The sequence below is a fragment of the Salvelinus alpinus genome, unplaced genomic scaffold (assembly GCF_045679555.1).
Source record: "Salvelinus alpinus unplaced genomic scaffold, SLU_Salpinus.1 scaffold_41, whole genome shotgun sequence".
In the NCBI taxonomy this organism is placed as follows: Eukaryota; Metazoa; Chordata; class Actinopteri; order Salmoniformes; family Salmonidae; genus Salvelinus; species Salvelinus alpinus.
The window spans coordinates 1,158,964-1,179,776 of record NW_027255982.1 but is presented as its reverse complement, the minus strand read 5'-3'; the positions used below and the strand labels follow the sequence as shown (position 1 = coordinate 1,179,776).

General features: G+C 46.5%; 1 protein-coding gene across 6 annotated transcripts in view; it reads right to left on the bottom strand.

The window, feature by feature from the left end:
- LOC139567059 (lipopolysaccharide-responsive and beige-like anchor protein) overlaps positions 1–20,813 on the bottom strand; it is a 351,617-nt gene that overhangs the window by 177,513 nt on the left and 153,291 nt on the right. For all 6 annotated transcript variants that reach the window (XM_071388496.1, XM_071388499.1, XM_071388500.1 and 3 more), the window contains exons 36-37: positions 20,275–20,383; positions 7,743–7,909 (exon numbers count right to left, since the gene is read on the bottom strand). In XM_071388496.1, the coding sequence (XP_071244597.1) occupies positions 7,743–7,909; positions 20,275–20,383 (276 nt within the window). The remainder of the gene's footprint in view (positions 1–7,742; positions 7,910–20,274; positions 20,384–20,813) is intronic.

The following is a 20,813-nucleotide window of genomic DNA, read 5'->3' as shown; positions in this document are numbered from 1 at the left end:
AGAGGGAGAGTAATATGGGCAGGGTGAGGAAGATGGACAGGGTGAGGAGGATGGACAGGGTGAGGAGGATGGACAGGGTGAGGAGGATAGAGAGGAGGCTGAGAGGGAGAGGAGGATGGACAGGAGGATGGACAGGGTGAGGAGGATAGAGAGGAGGAGGATGGACAGGAGGATGGGGATGGACAGGAGGATGGAGAGGGAGAGGAGGGTGGAGAGGGAGAGGAGGGTGGAGAGGGAGAGGAGGGTGGAGAGGGAGAGGAGGGTGGAGAGGGAGAGGAGGGTGGAGAGGGAGAGGAGGGTGGAGAGGGAGAGGGAGAGGGGGATGGAGCGGGAGAGGGGGATGGAGAGGGAGAGGGAGATGAGAGGGAGATGAGAGGGAAAGTGGGATGGAGAGGGAGAGGGGGGTGGAGAGGGAGAGGGAGATGAGAGGGAAAGTGGGATGGAGAGGGAGAGGGGGGTGGAGAGGGAGGAGGTAAGATCAGTGTGCTTCAGGAGACACACCTGCAAAATAAACTGTTTTCTACACTAAACACTGAAGATTGAATTCACCCAAATCACTCCTAAATACCTGTCTCAGAAAGAAACTAATAGCTCCATTATCCTGGACTAAATCCCTTAAACCTTTGATCCCTAAAGAGTGAGAGCATTAGTTTCATTCCTCGATCGTGCGATGAGGCTTGTTTTACCGTTAGCCGTCCATGGTAAGTAACATATGGACAGCATCAACCGTTAATACGTTCCACCATGACACGTTGTTACTACTTCTTACAAGCCCAGCCACTGTACTGTAAACACAGTTAGAAGCAAATGTTATCATTAGGGCATATTCTAATTCCTATCCATAACCCTTGACATCACGCCTACACGGTAGGGCCGTGCAGAACAGATACGCATCATTTTATATAACGTATGGAATGTTGGCCTGTCAAACTTTAACATGCTCCTCTCTGGAGATTTGGAGAACGGGAGAACATCCCTCCTCCTACATGTCACCACATAAAAAATTAAAAAAAGATGATGAACGAGGTCGAGGGTTTCACTTTAAACCCGTTTAAGGCTCGACGCTCCAGATTTCCCCTCCCGATAGCGACCGTCTCATTTACTAAAGATGAGCATCATTGACGTCTCGGCTTTCTTCTAAACCATCGTTGTTTATAGTAAAAACTGTTTACGGCTTAAAACCGACTGCAGATGGATGTCCGGGGCAGTACCTTCACCAGCTCAACTCTAACTTCCTCGTTGGGCTAATTGATTTTGGAGTAGGCCTCGGACAGAGCTAAGCCTAAAGAAAACAACGATCAATTCATCTAGGAGAGAGAACGGAAGGCGGATGTTGTAGAGTAGCTCTTGTCCGACAGCTGTGCTAGCTCTGCACGGCATGCTGGGTCTGGGTCAGCACGCATGTTTGTATCACGGGCCCTCCAGTGTTTATAAGCAAAGCAAAAAACATTAACACCATTGAAGTCACCGCAGCTAAAGATGCTAACAAACGCTGGAAATGCAGTGGTAGGTCTCAGAGCATGTTGTTTGATTGTGACCGCGTAACTAAACTGTAAGCCATTACAAAAGCACTTAAGTGCTAAAAAGGTCATTGTCTTATTGGCCTACCGCCCTGATACAGTCATCATAACATTTCCTAAATCATTTTTCCACACAGATTATAATCCTCCGTGATATTTTATTTAAACTAATTCAATAGAACATCTAGCTTTTTGCCAGCCTTGACAACAATGATGTACTGCTACGGATTATGAAACATATACAACAGATAGGTATCAGGATTAGGGTACATTTCAAATCCTGGTCTGGTGTTTATTCTAGTCCCTGAACTCTGCTATGGGAAACTGATCAGCAGATAGGACCAAGGGCCTCAGAGTTTTACAGAACACAAACAAGCACTTGAGAACATGCTCTGAACCTTCTCCAGGCAAACATTACAGATGTGTGTGTGTGTGTGTGTGTGTGTGTTTGTGTGCGTCTTCCCAGACATCCTGGGATAAACATTGATGCTCTAGGTCCTGATTGTAACAATCCTCATTGACAGGCAAGTGTCCCAACTTCCTCATTCAGTTATCCCTTAAACAATCTCAGCCCAGCTGCACAGTGCGTCCCATTAACATTCAACATGAAGCAACGATGCAGCTGGACAGACCTGGTAAATGTATCATAGTGTGTGTAGAGCAAGTCAATCAGCTATAGGTAGTATATGTTTCCATGGGAATTGTGACCTATTTTTCCTGTCAATGAAGGAGGCTCACTGTGTCTTGTGTTTGAGTGTGTGTGTCTCTCTCTCTGTGCGTGCGTGTGCATGTGTGTGTGTGTAATCAAGGACAGATGATTGGCTGAAATTAGTCTGTGGCAAATGCCAAGGTTATTATTTATTCATTTTATGACTGGTAGACAACGCAAGACAGAGGTAAATATGTGTGTGTGTGTGTGTGTGTGTGTGTGTGTGTGTGTGTGTGTGTGTGTGTGTGTGTGTTGGGCTGGATAAGAGCAGGGGTTAGTGGAGGGAAGACAGGTCCTTTGTTTCTGCAGGATGCGTGCTACAGCCTCACTCTGGAGGAGTGTGTTATGTTGTATGCTACGAACACTGAGACTCAGGGTGCATTCCAAATTGCACACTAAATTTCACTCTTTTCCCTAATAATACACTATCGGCCAGTGCTCTATAATAAAATAAAATAAATTGTAAAAACACTATTTACTAAATTACACAAAATAATACAACTGGATCAATCTTTCTTAGATGGGTAACAAATCCCCTTCTCAGGTTCAACAGTAGCACAATGGCTATTGTGTGTTGTACACAAAAGAAACTGGTCGATTGTCCCCATATAGAATTAGTAGATGAGAGAACAGCATCAACCCCATCTCCCTGTCAGAGTAAAGCCCAGAATTCTTCTATTTCACCCTGATGGTTCTGCTGGAGCAATGACATACTACAAGATAAAACAGTAACGCTAATATTGATAGTTTGTCCATTACAGGTCAGCTAACTGTCCTGGGAACAGTTACAAAGCTGTTAGTTTCCATCTCACAAGGCCGGATCGATGCAGAGGCATACTGTTTCAATTTTGCCAGAATTGATTTTCTCTGTAACACCCCAACCCCGGAGCATTCATCTTTCTGAAGGAAGGGAAGATTTGATTTACTGAAGAAAAATTGGAGTGTGCATCACAAAGATTTTTTTTGCAGGGCGGCGAGAGAGCGTGACACACAACAAAGATGGATGTCCCTACGGCTGGGAAGGCTCTAGCCCACGGCTGTTCCATTACAACACGGTGGAGTGGCGGAGGAGAAGGATGAGCTGCTTAAAGGGAGGGAGAACAAATTAAAAGAGAAAGGGGGAGAGAGAGAAAGGAAGAGAGAGAGTTAGAGGGAGACAGAGGGGAAAGGGAGAGCAGGAGGAGAGTGATTAAGTGGAGGAGAAACAGAGGTGGTGCACCTTCAAACATCCCCAAATACGTGACCTAATGTCCAATCATCACCATGTTACACATTTGGCAGAAAACACAACACTAACTACTACTCTAAATCTGAACTTGTACTCTCTCTCCCCTCAAACACTGTGCTTTCCCTCCCGCACACTCTCTCCCCCTCCCGCGCACTCTCTCCCCCTCCCGCGCACTCTCTCCCGCACTCACTCTCCCTCCCACACACTCTACTTTCCCTCCCCCGCTCTACTCTCCCTCCAACGCTCTACTCTCCCTCCAGCGCTCTACTCTCCCTCCCGCGCTCTACTCTCCCTCCCGCGCTCTACTCTCCCTCCCGCGCTCTACTCTCCCTCCCGCGCTCTACTCTCCCTCCCGCGCTCTACTCTCCCTCCCGCGCTCTACTCTCCCTCCCGCGCTCTACTCTCCCTCCCGCGCTCTACTCTCCCTCCCGCGCTCTACTCTCCCTCCAGCGCTCTACTTTCCCTCCAGCGCTCTACTTTCCCTCCAGCACTCTACTTTCCCTCCAGCACTCTACTTTCCCTCCAGCACTCTACTCTCCCTCCAGCACTCTACTTTCCCTCCAGCACTCTCTTTCCCTCCAGCACTCTTTCCCTCCAGCACTCTCTTTCCCTCCAGCACTCTCTTTCCCTCCAGCACTCTCTTTCCCTCCAGCACTCTCTTTCCCTCCAGCACTCTCTTTCCTTCCAGCATTCTCTTTCCCTCCAGCCCCCCCCTCCTCCCCAGCATCCAGAGTGAATTTCCATGGTACATTAGTCAGCTTATTAGGATGTAATGAAGGAGGGCGTTGAGGAAAGGGGAGTGTGTCCTCCGAGACACCGCTCTACCATTCTCCATCATCTACCCCTCATCTCTCTCTCCGTCCTCATCTCTCTCGCTCTCTGTCCGGCCACTTTGCCGGGTGTCATATACATGAAAGATGACTTGTCTCCTGACCCAAATAAACACCAACGCTGCCTAGATGCTCTGTCGGGCCGCTCACTCGCTCCAGGGAAAAAAGTGGGGGGAAAAAATGAGTGCTGCCAGTCGCTTCATCTGTGGCCACCTCAGAGCTGGTTATTCATGTTGTGTCTGTGGTCTTGGATCAGACTGCTGGCGTGTTGTACACCAGAGTCTCCAGAGGATGTGACGGTAATGTAAGGATGAACAGGTAGCGTTCCCCGTCTGTCTGTCCTGTCCCTCAGTGCACGTAATGACGTGTGTGTGTGTGTGTGTGTGCCAATGACGGCCAAGGGCAGATCTCAGAACAGAAAATAAGAGTTACTTCCCTTTGTTGGAGGGAGACCTTCCTAGACCTTCCAGTACAATGGAGAGAGAGTGGATGAATAAAGGAGTGAGAGAGAGAAGGAAAGAGAAGAGGGAGAGATAGAAAAGGAAAGAGAGAGAGAGGAGAGAGGAGAGAAAACCACCTAACACCTCACGTCTCCAGGGGCCAGGGCTGGTGTAAGCTGGATATTAACACACAAATTGCATTCAGGCGGGTCACGGCGTGTCAGATGATATTAGATGCCTGCCGTGAGGGAAACAACAATTCCCATCAGCCTGTTTCTGTGAGAAAAATAATATTTTCATTTTCGGCCTCTTTATTGAATAGAAACTTTGGGGAATACGTCTTTATTGCAGCTCGTGAATTTTCCACCTCTCGACAAAGGTCGTAATCATGGCGGCGTGTACCCTTTGTTGCTCCCAGATTTCATTTTCACCACCGCTGATAGAAAAGGAGTGTGGGGGTCTTCTCTCCCTCCCTCACTTGTTTTCTGTAATGCTGCAGCACCCACATGTTTTAGTCTGTGTGCGTGCGTGCCTGTCCGTCTCTCTGTGTTGTGTCCTTGTGCGTGTGACTGTGTGAACAGTCTGTATCGTATCCATTGCCCCTTTCTCTGTGTTTTCTGTGGCACTAGCATCCCCCCCTACCACCTCCCCCCACACCCACATACTGCTGCCTGCATGGGGTCCCCGTCGCAGAGCTGCGCCACCTGACCTTCTCGGTAATTGACCCAAAATATTGATGCAATGGCACAGGTCTGATTGTGATTTATTAAAAGCTTGGGCCCGGCTCCCAGGCCCGGTGCCAGCGGCTCCCGGCTCCCAGCCTGGCCCATCGGCAGCCATTAGGAAAACCATCAATACTGTAGCAGCACAATAACACAATGAAAGAAAGGCACGGTAATGGGGAAGGGAGAGTCTCTCTGGGCTGCGGAGGTGCATAGCAAATAGCTTGGCCTTGTTGTGTGAATATACAGAAAGAGAGAGAGAGAGAGAGAGAGAGAGAGAGATTACCCTTTTGGAACTTTTGCGAGTATAATGTTTACTGTAAAAAAATGTTTTTGTTTATTTCACTTTTGTTTATTATTTATTTCACTCGCATTGGCAATGTAAACATATGTTTTCCATGCCAATAAGTCCCTTTGAATTTAATTTAATTGAGAGAGAGAGAGAAGGGGAGAGAGAAAGAGAGAGTAATATAATATTGCCTCTCCATAACATCACTGGGCTCGCTAAGATCAAAGCATAGAGGAGAGGATAGAGAAGGAGAGAAAGAAGGAGAGAGAAAGAGAAGGAGAGAAAGAAGGAGAGGATAGAGAAAGAAGAAGGAGAGGATAGAGAAGGAGAGAAAGAAGGAGAGGATAGAGAAGGAGAGAAAGAAGAAGGAGAGAGAAAGAAGAGAAGGAGAGAAAGAGAAGGAGAGAAAGAAGAAAGAGAGAAAGAAGGAGAGAGAAAGAGAAGGAGAGAAAGAAGGAGAGAGAAAGAAGAAGGAGAGAAAGAAGAAGGAGAGAAAGAGAAAGAGGAGAGGATAGAGGAGAAAGAAGAAGGAGAGAGAAAGAGAAGGAGAAAGAAGAAGGAGAGAGAAAGAGAAGTAGAAAAAGAAGAGAGAGAAAGAAGAGAAGGAGAGAAAGAAGAATGAGAGGATAGAAGGAGAGAAAGAAGAAAAGGAGAGAAAGAAAAGGAGAGAACGAAGAAAAGGAGAGAAAGAAGGAGAGAAAGAAGAAGGAGAGAAAGAAGAAAGAGAGAGAAGGAGAGAAAGAAGAAGGAGAGGATAGAGAAGGAGAGAGAAAGAGAAGGAGAGAAAGAAGGAGAGAGAAAGAGAAGGAGAGAAAGAAGAAAGAGAGAGAAAGAAGAGAAGGAGAGAAAGAAGAAGGAGAGGATAGAAGAAGGAGAGGATAGAGAAGGAGAGGATAGAGAAGGAGAGAAAGAAGAGAAGGAGAGAAAGAAGAAAAGGAGAGAAAGAAGGAAAGGATAGAGAAGGAGAGGATAGAGAAGGAGAGAAAGAAGAGAAGGAGAGAAAGAAGAGGAGAGAAAGAAGAGAAGGATAGAAAGAGAAGGAGAGAAAGAAGAGAAGGAGAGAGAAAGATAGGGAGAGAAAGAAAAATACTCATGGGAGGCAAAAATCTAAGAGACCAGAGAATAAAATCTCCCAAAAATGTGGGGAAAGGAAAGAGAGAGAGAGAGAGAGAGAGACCCCCTGAGCCCCTGGTGTAAGAGCAACCGCAAACTGAGCTCACACACAGACGAGTCTCAGGAGAGTCAACTCAGACTAACAAGAGGGAACCAACCGACCAACAGCAGGCTGACTCTCCAACCATTATATACTGTACCCAACCTGCCAGCACACAAACAGCACAGGCCATCATTAGGCAATACCCCCATTGACTTCTAACTGGCCTGTTTTGTTGAAACCAACATTGAGCTTTCTAAGCTTTTCTATAGTTTTAATGGCTGGAGGGTTTGTTTAAATCTCTTTCATCTCTGTCCAAAGTCAATGTATCATGCATCCCATAGCGCGGCGTTTGCACCGGTGCGGACCTAACTCAATCACTAACTCCCAGGAGGGCGGCTGGGAGATGATGAGAATGCAGTCATTACAGTGGTGTCTTAATGGATGTGTTGTACTCGAAGGAAAGCTACGGCTCATTTAAAAGTCAGGTGTATCCTATTGTTTTACCATTACCAATGCTCAATGTTCTTATTATGTGCATTTTTGGCAGGAAGTTTGGACACGGGGAAAAACACTGCAAAATCGGACCATTTCCCCCAATACATTGCTTCATTTGAATTGGTTGTGTTAGTATGGAGATTGGAACAGAGTACTTTAGACTGAACATGTGATGGTGCTGAGGGGAACCTGATGAAGGCGTAACTAGACTAAAGACCAAAAACGGATCATTTGATTAGTTGAATGAGGTGTGTTAGTGCTGGGCGGGAACGAAAGCCTGCACCCCCAATAGAGCTCCAGGACCAGAGTTGGAGAACCCCTGCTCTAGATTGTAGAACTACGTAGACTTTTACCTGAAGGCAGAGCTTCCCCAGGCACCGTGTTTGTCCGTCAGGATGTTGACTATCTTCTGGATGAGCTGGGTGGCTGTCACGTGGTCGCGGTACTTGGCCGCTCGGATCAGGTGGTCGCACATCTTCTCCTCATCACGCTTCTCAGCCGAGTACTGGGCACAGTGGGACTGGGGGTCAAAGACAAAACGTGACAACAGGTTAACTTTTTGGTCAAAAACACAATAACGTAAGCATCATTACAAATGAATTGTATGTGCAGTGCTCAATAAAAAGCCTTTATAGGGGCCTCCCGGGTGGCGCAGTGGTCTAGGGCACTGCATCGCAGTGCTAGCTGCGCCACCAGAGTCTCTGGGTTCGCGCCCAGGCTCTGTCGCAGCCGGCCGCGACCGGGAGGTCCGTGGGGCGACGCACAATTGGCATAGCGTCGTCCGGGTTAGGGAGGGTTTGGCCGGTAGGGATATCCTTGTCTCATCGCGCTCCAGCGACTCCTGTGGCGGGCCGGGCGCAGTGCGCGCTAGCCAAGGTTGCCAGGTGCACGGTGTTTCCTCCGACACATTGGTGCGGGGCTGGCTTCCGGGTTGGAGGCGCGCTGTGTTAAGAAGCAGTGCGGCTTGGTTGGGTTGTGCTTCGGAGGACGCATGGCTTTCGACCTTCGTCTCTCCCGAGCCCGTACGGGAGTTGTAGCGATGAGACAAGATAGTAATTACTAGCGATTGGATACCACGAAAATTGGGGAGAAAAGGTGATAAAAAAAAAGTAAAAAAAAAAATAAAGAAAAAAAAAAGCCTTTATAGTACATTTAAAGAGAAACCCAGGAAGTATGTATTCTGAAGAGAAAACTGGCGTATGTAACTTCATATTGTATGTATGGAAGTAGCATGTATTCTGGTGAAAATGGTATAGGCTACTACACACCATGTAAAAGGACATAATAAGGCTATAGCAGCTGTGTGTGTGTAGAATTGCTACCTTGAGTAAAACCAAATGAAAATCTGGGGTCATTTTCTGGCCCTTATGTCACGTTGATTAATAACGGCGGCCATTATAGTTACTAACGCCTCCAGGGCTCCGAATCACAAAACAGAGGTTCATTTTTCTCTGTCTGAATGTGTTATCAGAAATGGCCTTTGAACTCAGCGTAGATGGTATATACAGTAACACCTATACTGAGGAATAAAAACAGCCGGACTTAAAATGTTCCATTTCAGTGATAAGATAAACTGAGCAAAATATAAAGCCGAGTTAAACTGTAAAATAAAGTAATATATAACCGACTGAAAACATTTGAGTACGCTGCATATTTCTAACAGCTGTTACCCATGTAGAGTAGAAATACAAGCAACAAAGAAATGAGGAATACACGCTACTATCATGTACAGTACCTCAGGCAAAAATCATGGCCATATTACTGTGATTTCAGTGCATCCATTGGATACTGAAAGGTTACAGCATCAATACCAGCAACTCTTAATGCAATTCCCAATGCTACATGATTTAATGCAATTCCCAATGCTCAAATGAAATGAATCTAAAAGGCAGCCCATTGGTGGAGAACACACACATACATCCCCAGCTCTACAAATGCAACCTGCCTCACCAGTAACCTTAGCAACCAGTAAACACACTAAAGTGCTTGATAATGATTGGTCCTCCTCGCCAATTGGAACGGTGACTTTTCATACCTGACAGGAAATCTATAGGTCTGGATCACGTTCTGGAAGGCTATTCTGGAGGGGCCATTGGGCCCTAATTATCAATCTACGTCTCTTTGTGGGGCATTAGAGTGGTCCTTAACCTTAAAACATGATGGCCCAACATGTGCGTGCGTGCGTGCGTGCGTGCGTGCGTGCGTGCGTGCGTGCGTGCGTGCGCTGAATAGAAGAAGAGTAGTTAAGGGAGGATAGGGAGAGGGAACGGTGCTGAATGTTTGAAACGTATGTTCGCCCCCTGGAACAGACGACAGCGCGTCTATACTTTACGACGGGACAGAGCAAGAAACGTTCCTTCCAGCCTGTCTTGACGTGTGACTTCTGTGTCACTAATCAGCAGTGCTGCAGTTCAAACACATCATCGTAAACACGCTGGTCATTCAAATCGGACCAAAACACCTAGTCCCCCATAGTGACATGTGCTTTTCTAACGGGCCTGGCTGGGCCCGGCGGCGAGGGGAAGTAGTTTCACTGAGCGACTCCCCTCTGAAACAACAAGCAAACAGCTGAACACATAACAGGCCCATTAACACTAGGCCTCCATTTCGGGGTAAAACGATGTGGAAAAGACATGTCAGAGTCTAGATTCTGGGGGTCGTTCCACTGCTCTGAAATTGTCATACATAGCGGATATTAGACTACTAGGGTCTCGTTGGTTCTTACATACTCAGCCTGCTAGCTCTAGATGACTACATAATAACCTACCTCCATCCTCTACTCTTCCAATAGGCTGACAGAACAAAGGGCACTGAGTGAGTCAGGGAACACTTTTCAACTTCACCCCTCCGCTAATTTCAAAGGAAGCGGGGGGGAATAGTAAAATAGCATGAACGGCCTAGTGCCATTAGCAACCAGAGGGGGCCCCCTTTACCTCGGTGGAGACGAAGGGTCTATCCTGATGCTGACAGTGAGATGAAAAAAGATAAATGGATCATCAGGATCAATGTCTAGTCTACCTGGTAGCCAGATTCAAACATCAGGATCAATGTCTAGTCTACCTGGTAGCCAGATTCAAACATCAGGATCAATGTCTAGTCTACCTGGTAGCCAGATTCAAACATCAGGATCAATGTCTAGTCTACCTGGTAGCCAGATTCAAACATCAGGATCAATGTCTAGTCTACCTGGTAGCCAGATTCAAACATCAGGATCAATGTCTAGCCTACCTGGTAGCCAGATTCAAACATCAGGATCAATGTCTAGTCCACCTGGTAGCCAGATTCAAACATCAGGATCAATGTCTAGTCCACCTGGTAGCCAGATTCAAACATCAGGATCAATGTCTAGTCCACCTGGTAGCCAGATTCAAACATCAGGATCAATGTCTAGTCCACCTGGTAGCCAGATTCAAACATCAGGATCAATGTCTAGTCTACCTGGTAGCCAGATTCAAACATCAGGATCAATGTCTAGTCCACCTGGTAGCCAGATTCAAACATCAGGATCAATGTCTAGTCTACCTGGTAGCCAGATTCAAACAACAGGATCAATGTCTAGTCCACCTGGTAGCCAGATTCAAACATCAGGATCAATGTCTAGTCTACCTGGTAGCCAGATTCAAACATCAGGATCAATGTCTAGCCTACCTGGTAGCCAGATTCAGACATCAGGATCAATGTCTAGTCCACCTGGTAGCCAGATTCAGACATCAGGATCAATGTCTAGTCTACCTGGTAGCCAGATTCAAACATCAGGATCAATGTCTAGCCTACCTGGTAGCCAGATTCAAACATCAGGATCAATGTCTAGCCAACCTGGTAGCCAGATTCAAACATCAGGATCAATGTCTAGTCCACCTGGTAGCCAAATTCAAACATCAGGATCAATGTCTAGTCTACCTGGTAGCCAGATCCAAACATCAGGATCAATGTCTAGCCTACCTGGTAGCCAGATTCAAACATCAGGATCAATGTCTAGTCCACCTGGTAGCCAGATTCAAACATCAGGATCAATGTCTAGTCCACCTGGTAGCCAGATTCAAACATCAGGATCAATGTCTAGTCTACCTGGTAGCCAGATTCAAACAGGATCAATGTCTAGTCCACCTGGTAGCCAGATTCAAACATCAGGATCAATGTCTAGTCTACCTGGTAGCCAGATTCAAACATCAGGATCAATGTCTAGTCTACCTGGTAGCCAGATTCCAACATCAGGATCAATGTCTAGCCTACCTGGTAGCCAGATTCAGACATCAGGATCAATGTCTAGTCTACCTGGTAGCCAGATTCAAACGAGGAAGTCAGATGAGGAAGTCAGAAGTCAGAGGTAAAAGGCACAAGACAGGCTTTTGGAGAGCGAGCGAGCAGGTGAGGAAGCTGTGTGTGTATGTGTGTGTGTGTGTGTGTGTGTCTGTGAGGACGGCGTGACGTGAGACCTTATGACTTGAGACAGTGTAATCATGGGCAGCACCTTCCATTACATGAGCTGGCTGACAGGGTCGGAGGGTGACGGGTGCTGGCGCCTACTCTGGTGGAAAAAGGTGCCCGGAGAAGACAGACTGATAATGGGTTGGCATTAATCGAGTAAATTACATGGAGATATGTCTCGGACAATTCACGCCAAGCTCAAGTCAATGACCAGAGAAACGTCTGTGTGATTTAGAAAGGAAAGGAAACAGGCCTAACCACTGGCTAAATTACACTAGGATAATGATATGAGAAGACAACATGAATAGTATCACACACACACACACACACACACACACACACACACACACACACGAGGGCCAGGCATTCCAGCACATCTCACAGATACAAATCCACCGACTCAACTGCATGAGTGCAATTCAAAAGGCCAGAACATATGGCATAGGTTTCTGCGTGTAGAATAATACGCTGCCAACCCCCCTCTAAATGCTGTAGTTGTTGTCACGCTCTCCCATCAGGGCCTGAGGGGTTCACCAGTATAATGAGGGTGTGAGTGGGGATACAGGCCTCATTACCAGATATAAAGCCTGTGTTTATCACTTACAGTGAGTGACAGAGCCAAGGACCTTGAAATGTTTCTGTGCCACACTGTCTCAGCCTTCAAGGCGCTCGTTTCATGACATCACAAAGCGCTCAAGATTCTGCTGGAGAAACGGGCGACGACACACACACACACACACACACACACACACACACACACACACACACACACACACACGTGGGGATCTTATTAAAGCAATGCTTGATGTGTACTCTCTGCCTTGACATTGTGTGGTGCAGTAGAGAAGCCAGCTAGAGACACAGAGGGGTCAGCTATCGCCTCCTTGTCTCGCGCTCCTCTTCCAATTTCTCACGTCCGCCGACAAGCCGTCCCAGAGGGTTTCATTTAAAGTGGGGAAACTGTCCGCCCGGGGTGCGTGTCCTTGTCGTGTTCTGAGAGGGAATGCAAATATTCCTAGGAATAAGGAATTCCTTACAGAACGATGGGAGGAGGGGTTACCAAACAAAAAAGAGAGATGCTGAAACAATTGGTTTCTGAAGAAGATACCCCCTCTCACTTGATCTCTTGCCCTCAAGTATAAAACGGCCACATAAAACACCATCAGGTTAACTCAGACAAAGATTTCGGGGGGGGCGGGGAGGCGGGGGGGGGGGCGTAGGAAGACGAAGGAGAAAAATGAAGGCTTAAAAGTACAACGGCGAACAAAAGTCATCGAATGTCGACGTCTGACAGCCACTTCAATTCTGAAATGATGCCCACTGTCACGCCGGGCTCGCAGAGTATTGATTTTTCCTGCTGAGGAAAAAATAATCTCATCCAGCCAAACAGATCCCAGAGGCATGCATCGTCCCGATAGTGGCCATCAAGGTTAACGCAGGCGCAACACTTATCAAAGTATCTCTCTCGCTCTCTCATCCCTCTCTCCTGTCCCTTGTCTGTGACTGCTGTGGCTTTTTAATGGACTGGTCACAATGCCTAGTTGGCAGGGCTCTTCATCTCTCCTCCCAGCGGCATCCTCTCCTCTCTTTCACTCTCTCGCTCTTCTCGTTCCCTCTCCCATTCTCTCTCTCCCCCCCTTCCCTCCCTGCTCAAACCAGCAGCTGTGTCAAGCCCCGCTCCAATCAGTAGCTGCCATTAGTCTAAGCTGGGCTGAAGGTTCCATCCACTCTGACTCCAGAAGCAGTCCAAGGTCACGCCAGCACGTGACGAATCACACCTGTTAACTGTGCTCTCCGGGGTGAAAAATAGTCAAATGAAGGCAGAGGCGCTGCAGATGAAAAATAATCCGCTTCTTCTGGAACACTGGCTGGCGCTCGGCTAGTTGTCTGGATGCAGAGTGATGATTCCAAACAGAAGAGATAACAATAGGAGCGCACCAAGGACATACCTTTTCTTCTTTTACTGCTGTACATTTAACACATTTAACTCCACATCAGGTTTGTGTCTGCCTTAAAAATACATTCAATTGCACTTGAGAATCTGCTTATTCCACATATTTATTTTTCAGAATACACATCTTTATTCAATACTATACAACATAATTATCCTTTCCAAGAACTCCTCAGTAAAATGAAATCAATAAAATGATGTCCCTCTATGGGATAACAAAGATAGTAGGCAAGGCAAGAGTCCTACTCCAGAGACTAAGGTGTCAGTTAGTATGTAGTAAAGGGGACAAGGGAGTCGGGAAGAGGTGCTCATATATGTGCTATTCACAGCTCTGGGTCAGCTGGGCAAAGATAATGATGTGAGGAGCGGTGCAAGAGGCATCACCTAGGGACTTAATTACACACAGAGAAGAGCCAGACACTGGGAGACTAGTCTCTCTCCCCCTCTCCCTCTCTCCCGGGTAAGTACTCTCTCTCTCTCTCTCTCTGAGGGTAGAGGTAGACAGAGATATAGAATACTGCTGGGTAAGTATTTTCTCTCTCTCTCTGAGGGTAGAGGTAGACAGAGATATAGAATACTGCTGGGTAAGTATTCTCTCTCTCTCTCTCTCTGAGGGTAGAGGTAGACAGAGATATAGAATACTGCTGGGTAAGTACTCTCTCTCTGAGGGTAGAGGTAGACAGAGATATAGAATACTGCTGGGTAAGTACTCTCTCTCTGAGGGTAGAGGTAGACAGAGATATAGAATACTGCTGGGTAAGTACTCTCTCTCTGAGGGTAGAGGTAGACAGAGATATAGAATACTGCTGGGTAAGTACTCTCTCTCTGAGGGTAGAGGTAGACAGATATATAGAATACTGTTGGGTAAGTACTCTCTCTCTGAGGGTAGAGGTAGACAGAGATATAGAATACTGCTGGGTAAGTATTAGAAGTCGACCGATTAATCGGAATGGGTGATTAATTAGGGCCGATTTCAAGTTTTCATAACAATCGTAATCGGCCTTTTTGGACACTGATTATGGCCGATTACATTGCACTCCACGAGGAGACTGCGTGGCAGGCTGACTACCTGTTATGTGAGTGCAGCAAGGAACCAAGGTAAGGTGCTAGCTAGCATTAAATGTATCTTATAAAAAACAAATCAATCTTAACATAATCACTAGTTAATTAACTACACATGGTTGATGATATTACTAGTTTATCTAGCTTGTCCTGCGTTGTATATAAGCGATGCGGTGCCTGTTAATTTGTCATTGAATCACAGCCTACTTCGCCAAACGGGTGATTTAAGCACTGTCGTTGCACCAATGTGTACCTAACCATAAACATCAATGCCTTTCCTAAAATCAATACAGGTAGACAGAGCTTTAGAATACTGCTGGGTAAGTTGAATCTACTTGCTTTATCCTGTCATAATATACGAATCAAACTACTGAATCCCAAACGAATCCCACTAATAAATGACTCCAGCAACAGCTAACAAGCCTCCCCGTCATTACCCAGAGGGTCTCACCAGCACCATAGTGAGATGGCTGTACTCCCAGCTCTACAGCTGTCGTCTAGAAGTCACCGCTGTGACCGCCTTATGACAGGTGACGACTGTCGGTCAGAGCGATGAGTGTTGTGTGTTGATACGTTGTAAACAATGTGTCAGATGGTGGCACCTGACGCCTGTCGGGCTACAGCCAGAGTGGTGACCTGCAGGGGGCTCTTCTAGACGGTATGGGAGATTGGGGTCACAACCTATCCTCTGACATTGAAACAGTTTGTTGTGGAATTCTCTCACACTGAAACAGATGGTTTATAGACCTATGAAGATAACCACATTTGGTCCAAGCACTCTATAAACGGCAGTGTTTGTTCTTGACCAGAACGGAGCTGTTTTCCTTTACAGCAGGTTACATTATAGCACCGAAGCACAGACTGTTGGCTTTGTTTATTGTGTTATAAATAGCCAAAATGTTTAACTGTCATGTGTTCATTTTCTTTCACTTCAAAATGTAAATTGTGTCGCCCTCCGTTCCATGGCGTTTCAAACGTTAAGTGTGCAGTCAATTCTTTGTGTGTGTCCTGTCCATGGCTGTGATCTGTGAGGAAGAGTAAGCTCAGTACACTGTGTGGGGGCGTTGTGCTAACGACGCTGTCATGATGGAATATAATGAGCATCAGCTCAATGTTAATGTCATTAACTCTGAGGCGAGAGGAGAAGAGAGGGATCGCCTTACAAGCCAGACAGAGGGGGAGAATGACGCTAAGTCGCTAATTACGGAGATATCGCTAGCTGGATCGCCCGGCTTTTATAGCATCTAGAGAGAGAGTCAATTCAATTAGTCGTATATTACAGCGGCTGGGGGATGAATCAACGACTGGGTATATAAAAAGAAAGTTGGAGAGAGAGAAAGAAGGAGAGGCGGATAAAAGAAAAGACCTGGGTCTTCCTCACTCTTAAAGAATCAACCGTGGGGTATAAAAAAGACAGAGTGCAACAGAAAGAGGGAGATAAAATAAATGATCTGGGTCTTCCGTATCTCTGACCTCCTCTGCTCTCGTGGCCTCGCAACCCACCACATTTCATCCTTAATGAAAGGATGCTGTAAAAAACAAACTCTCATCGTAGTAGGAGGACCGTGGCCATGCGATCTGCAGATCTCTTCCACGTTAAGGATCCCATTAGATAGAGAACACTAAAAGGTAATTGGATTTCCCCCTCCAGTTATCTTCATCTCTGTCACCCTCAACCCGCTATAATAACTTACTCTCCACGCCAAAGATAACTCAATTCAGAGAGAGAGAGAAAGAGGGATGGAGGGGGAGAGAGAGAGCGAAAGAAAGAGGGATGGAGGGAGAGAGAGAGGGAGAGAGAGAGAGCATATGTTACGAGTCTCCAAAGCAAAGGGTGTCTAAATCACGCGGCTCCTCTATCACATCCTTCCCGTGGATATGAACTCTGACAGGGAGCAAACATAAATTTGTTTTTATCTATTGAATAATTCACTTTCCTGGTGGCTGCCGTTTCCTTCACGGTCTGTGTCTGTAGTGGTAGAGAGCCACAGCCAAAGGTCCTAGTCCCAGACCCCTGTCAGGGTGGAGAAGGACTACTCTGTTCCTCAAGTGATAGTCAACAGGAAACACACAAAAGGTGCAATTCATTTCAGCAGTAAGATCCTTTCTAACTAAAACAGTGAAGGTTGTGGCAGTCAGGGCACAACCAAATCACCTACTTTATGCACTCGGCCACACCCAAACATGTTTCTATTTCTGTCCTCCAACAGTAAACCTGAGAAGCAGGTGAACAAACACTGATTTAAAAAAAATTGAAGACAGAGAGGAAAACTGTTTTCCCCTGGGGCATGTTTCTTTGGGGCTGTTATTTTTATGGTGGCGGTGCAAAATGAAACCATGAAACTGATGGCTCGAGGAGGGCTCAAGCCAGAGCCGGAATGGAGGAAAATCAATACGGCAATATCAGTGGTTGCACTTATCAGGGCCTCACTTCTTTCAGAGGTCACAGAGGAGCGGCTACATTTAAGTGGGGAATTCAATTGTGAAACATAGATTTGGCCCTGGCTATGGTGGGTATCTGATTAAAGTTGATTGGCTATACTGTAGGGGGTGGGGTGAGGGGAGAGAACAGAGAGAAAATACTAAACAACAGTCTTTAACAAAGAGAGTTAACAGTTGGCTATGGTGGTTAGTGGGTATCTGATTACAGTTGAATGGGTTGAGAGGAAGGATGGTGTGGTTGGACACAAAAGAAATTGATTTAAAAAAGATACAACAAAGAGTTCTAACACGCTGTGCGATATGTGGGTTGCGTAGTGAAATAGGTCCCTGCAGACGTGCGTGGGACAGAGAATCACAATCGAATGGCTTTCACAAAAGACACAAACAAAACAGTTGTGGTACGCATGTACCCAATACTATATCCATTAGGGGCTAATGAGTGGAATCACACCGATTTACAAGAACACAAATACCATCTCCCTAGCAGAATGAGACTTCAGCCTGTTAAAATGTATTCTTTCTCCACCGCTGCGGTTTTACTGGAGACAACCGGGGACTGTAGCTACTAAATAATACAGGAACAGGAAACAATGATGTCCTTGGCTGTCTTTGAGGCTTGTCAGGCACATCCTCATTCTGTAACTCAACGGTACTGTCAAAGACTACCCCCCACACACACACACACACACACGTAACCAGAAAAACAACTATACTGGGCCTGCGATATGGAGAGAAAACGGGGACGCTAACTAGGCCCTCTTGTAGGACGATGTGGGGAAAAATAGGTCCAATGTAACGACACAATGTGTTCCTTTTGCTTTCACTACAGTATATCAGAGTAGGATCCAATCTAAGGATGTTTCCTACTGTAGGACTTCTCAATGCCAGAGGGAGACAGATGATAGGATGAGAGGGACTAGTGATGCGGACAGGAACATCAGCTACACTACGTGGGCCAATTAGGTAGAATTGGAGAGCTGGGGACAGCCCCTGGTGGGGGGGGGGGGGGGGGGGGTGTGTGTGTGTGTGTGTGTGTGTGTGTGTGTGTGTGTGTGTGTGTGTGTGTGTGTGTGTGTGTGTGTGTGTGTGTGTGTGTGTGTGTGTGTGTGTGTGTGTGTGTGTGTGTGTGTGTGTGTGTGTGTGTGTGTGTGCATGTTTCCATCGGTGCAGAAATATCCTGGCCCTCGCTCGGCTGAGAGAACATAACATGGCCTAATCATGGTGAGTTTGAGGGAGGAAACGGGGAGTGATGGGGACACGGACTCAGACACCACTCCTGTTCATAACCTCAGGGCAGAGGGAGGTAGAGGCTAGTTTGTGAGCCCTGTGCTGTGTTCTTATGGAGCTGCCAACTGTCTGTGCTGTGCCGCAGTCCCCTCCACACCTCTAACTTGCCGTTGTTCACACAGCTGTCTGACACACACACTCTCGCCCTGTGTGTGGAGTGTTAGCCTCGTCAAATAGGTTGTGTGTGTCACGCGTCAGAAATCTGCATAAACACCTGGGTCTGCCTTCCCTGCACTAACGATGATTGGACGACCGGTCGAGTCAGAACACACCTCCCGAGGAAATGATTGACAGGGTGAGGCTGGAAAGGAGGTGGATTGTGTGTACTACTGTTGCCAGTCAGATAGATATGCAGACTCTACTAGGGTCAAATCACACCATATTCCCTCTATGGGCCCTGGTCAAAAGTAGTGCACTAAATAGGGAGCTATTTGGGACACAAGCTAGAAGAACATGGGAGCAAACATTCAAACGAACCGAGGCAACCAACCAACCTGAGGCAAACCATCAACATGCTTTCCTTTCCACCCCCTCAACAATTTGCTTTAAACAGTCATGAGGGCTTTTTTTCATTCTGTAGGAGAGACCCTGCCTTGAACCTTAAAGAAAGCATAACATTTTACAACTACGGTAAGGCGGCGAGTGAGGGTGGAGGGACGGGGGATGGGGGGTTGAGACAGTCGGCCCTTCAGACCAGCAGCTCTGTGGGCTGTCTGCAGGTTTAAGTACTGCCAGGGTCTTGAGAAAGGAGGGATGGAGAGGGAGGGGAGGATGCTGTATTCCTGTCACTGTGGAAATACACCCCCGGCGGGAGTATAACAGACAGGCTCTCAGCAGGGCAGGAAATGATTCAGAGAGATCAGGACAGAGACAGAGAAGGAGAGAGGGATGAAGGAGGAGGGTGGAGGCTGGCACTAGGCCGGGAGGTTGGCGCTAGGCCGGGAGGTTGGCGCTAGGCCGGGAGGTACGGGGATAAATTAACATGGAGGCTGTTTGGCTAGGATGCCGTGCCAAATGTAAACTACAGCCGGCCACTCCAGTGTAAGATGTTATTATACGTGTTGGGGTTGTCTTTGAAAAGACAACATTTGTTCTCTAGGTTGCTATGACAGGTCTGTAATGACTTGACAGACAACCGTGTGTGTGTGTGTATGTGTGTATAGAGGACTTTATACCCCCTCGCTGGGTGTTACATTCTGAGCTGTTTTTGTTCAATATGGCCAGACAGAACATGAAAATATGAAACTATCAACCTATCCTATCAACCTCAGCTTAATGGGATCTGCTTAAAGCTACAAATATACTTGACTGCCCAGCAGGCTCAGACTCCTGCTGCTCTCACAAAAATACATGGAAAGGATAAATAAATGAGGACTATGTTTCTGTCCCAAGATACGAGGGTCAGGAAAGGGGTTGGAAGTTATCGGTTCATTGCTAAGTTTGTCTCTTCAAGTCATTCTCCCCCTCAAGCTAAAATCAGGACTCCATTTTGGATTGAATGGATTTTCCTGTTAGCTGGCTACCTGCACCAGTATGGGTAACTTCAAATTCCTAAATTATGTCAGGAGCCATTTTGGATCAAGTATGTTCTCTTGTTTACCAGCTGCCTGGTCTATTCTCCTCAATCATTCACCCGAGCTTAAATCTGGATTCCATTTTGGATTTAATGTGTTGGTTTCATGTTAGCCAGTTTCCTGGTCCAGACTGAATTTTACCTCAAACTCAGCGTGTTTGTGGATGTCCTCGGCTCTCTGTCGGCTCAGGATGAACTCAGCCTCATTGGCCACCCGCACCAGGTGGTCCTTCATGGTGTGGCTCAGTAGCCTGAGAGAGAGGAAGGACAGAGGAAGATATTTCACACCATCAACAGAACTGTATCAATTTGTAATCTGTGGAGAAAAAATGATTACTGATTTGAATAATTGAATTATGTTTGGATTAAGATGTAATAAAACTGGTGGAAGACATACAAAGAAATATGATTATTTAGTAAGTGATCAAACAAAGTGAATTAATTGACTAGTAGGTGATAGGTTGAAACCTGTTCAATCAGGTTTTCATACGCCATAAAAACTGCACAAACAAGCTCTCACAATGTGCTACAATATGAGTACTGCAGTCCCTGAACATGAAAGACCTCCCCTTTAATAACCGTATAACATCCATAAAATTGAAGACCTCCACTTTAATAACCGTATAACATCCATAAAATTGAAGACCTCCCCTTTAATAACCCTATAACATACATAAAAAG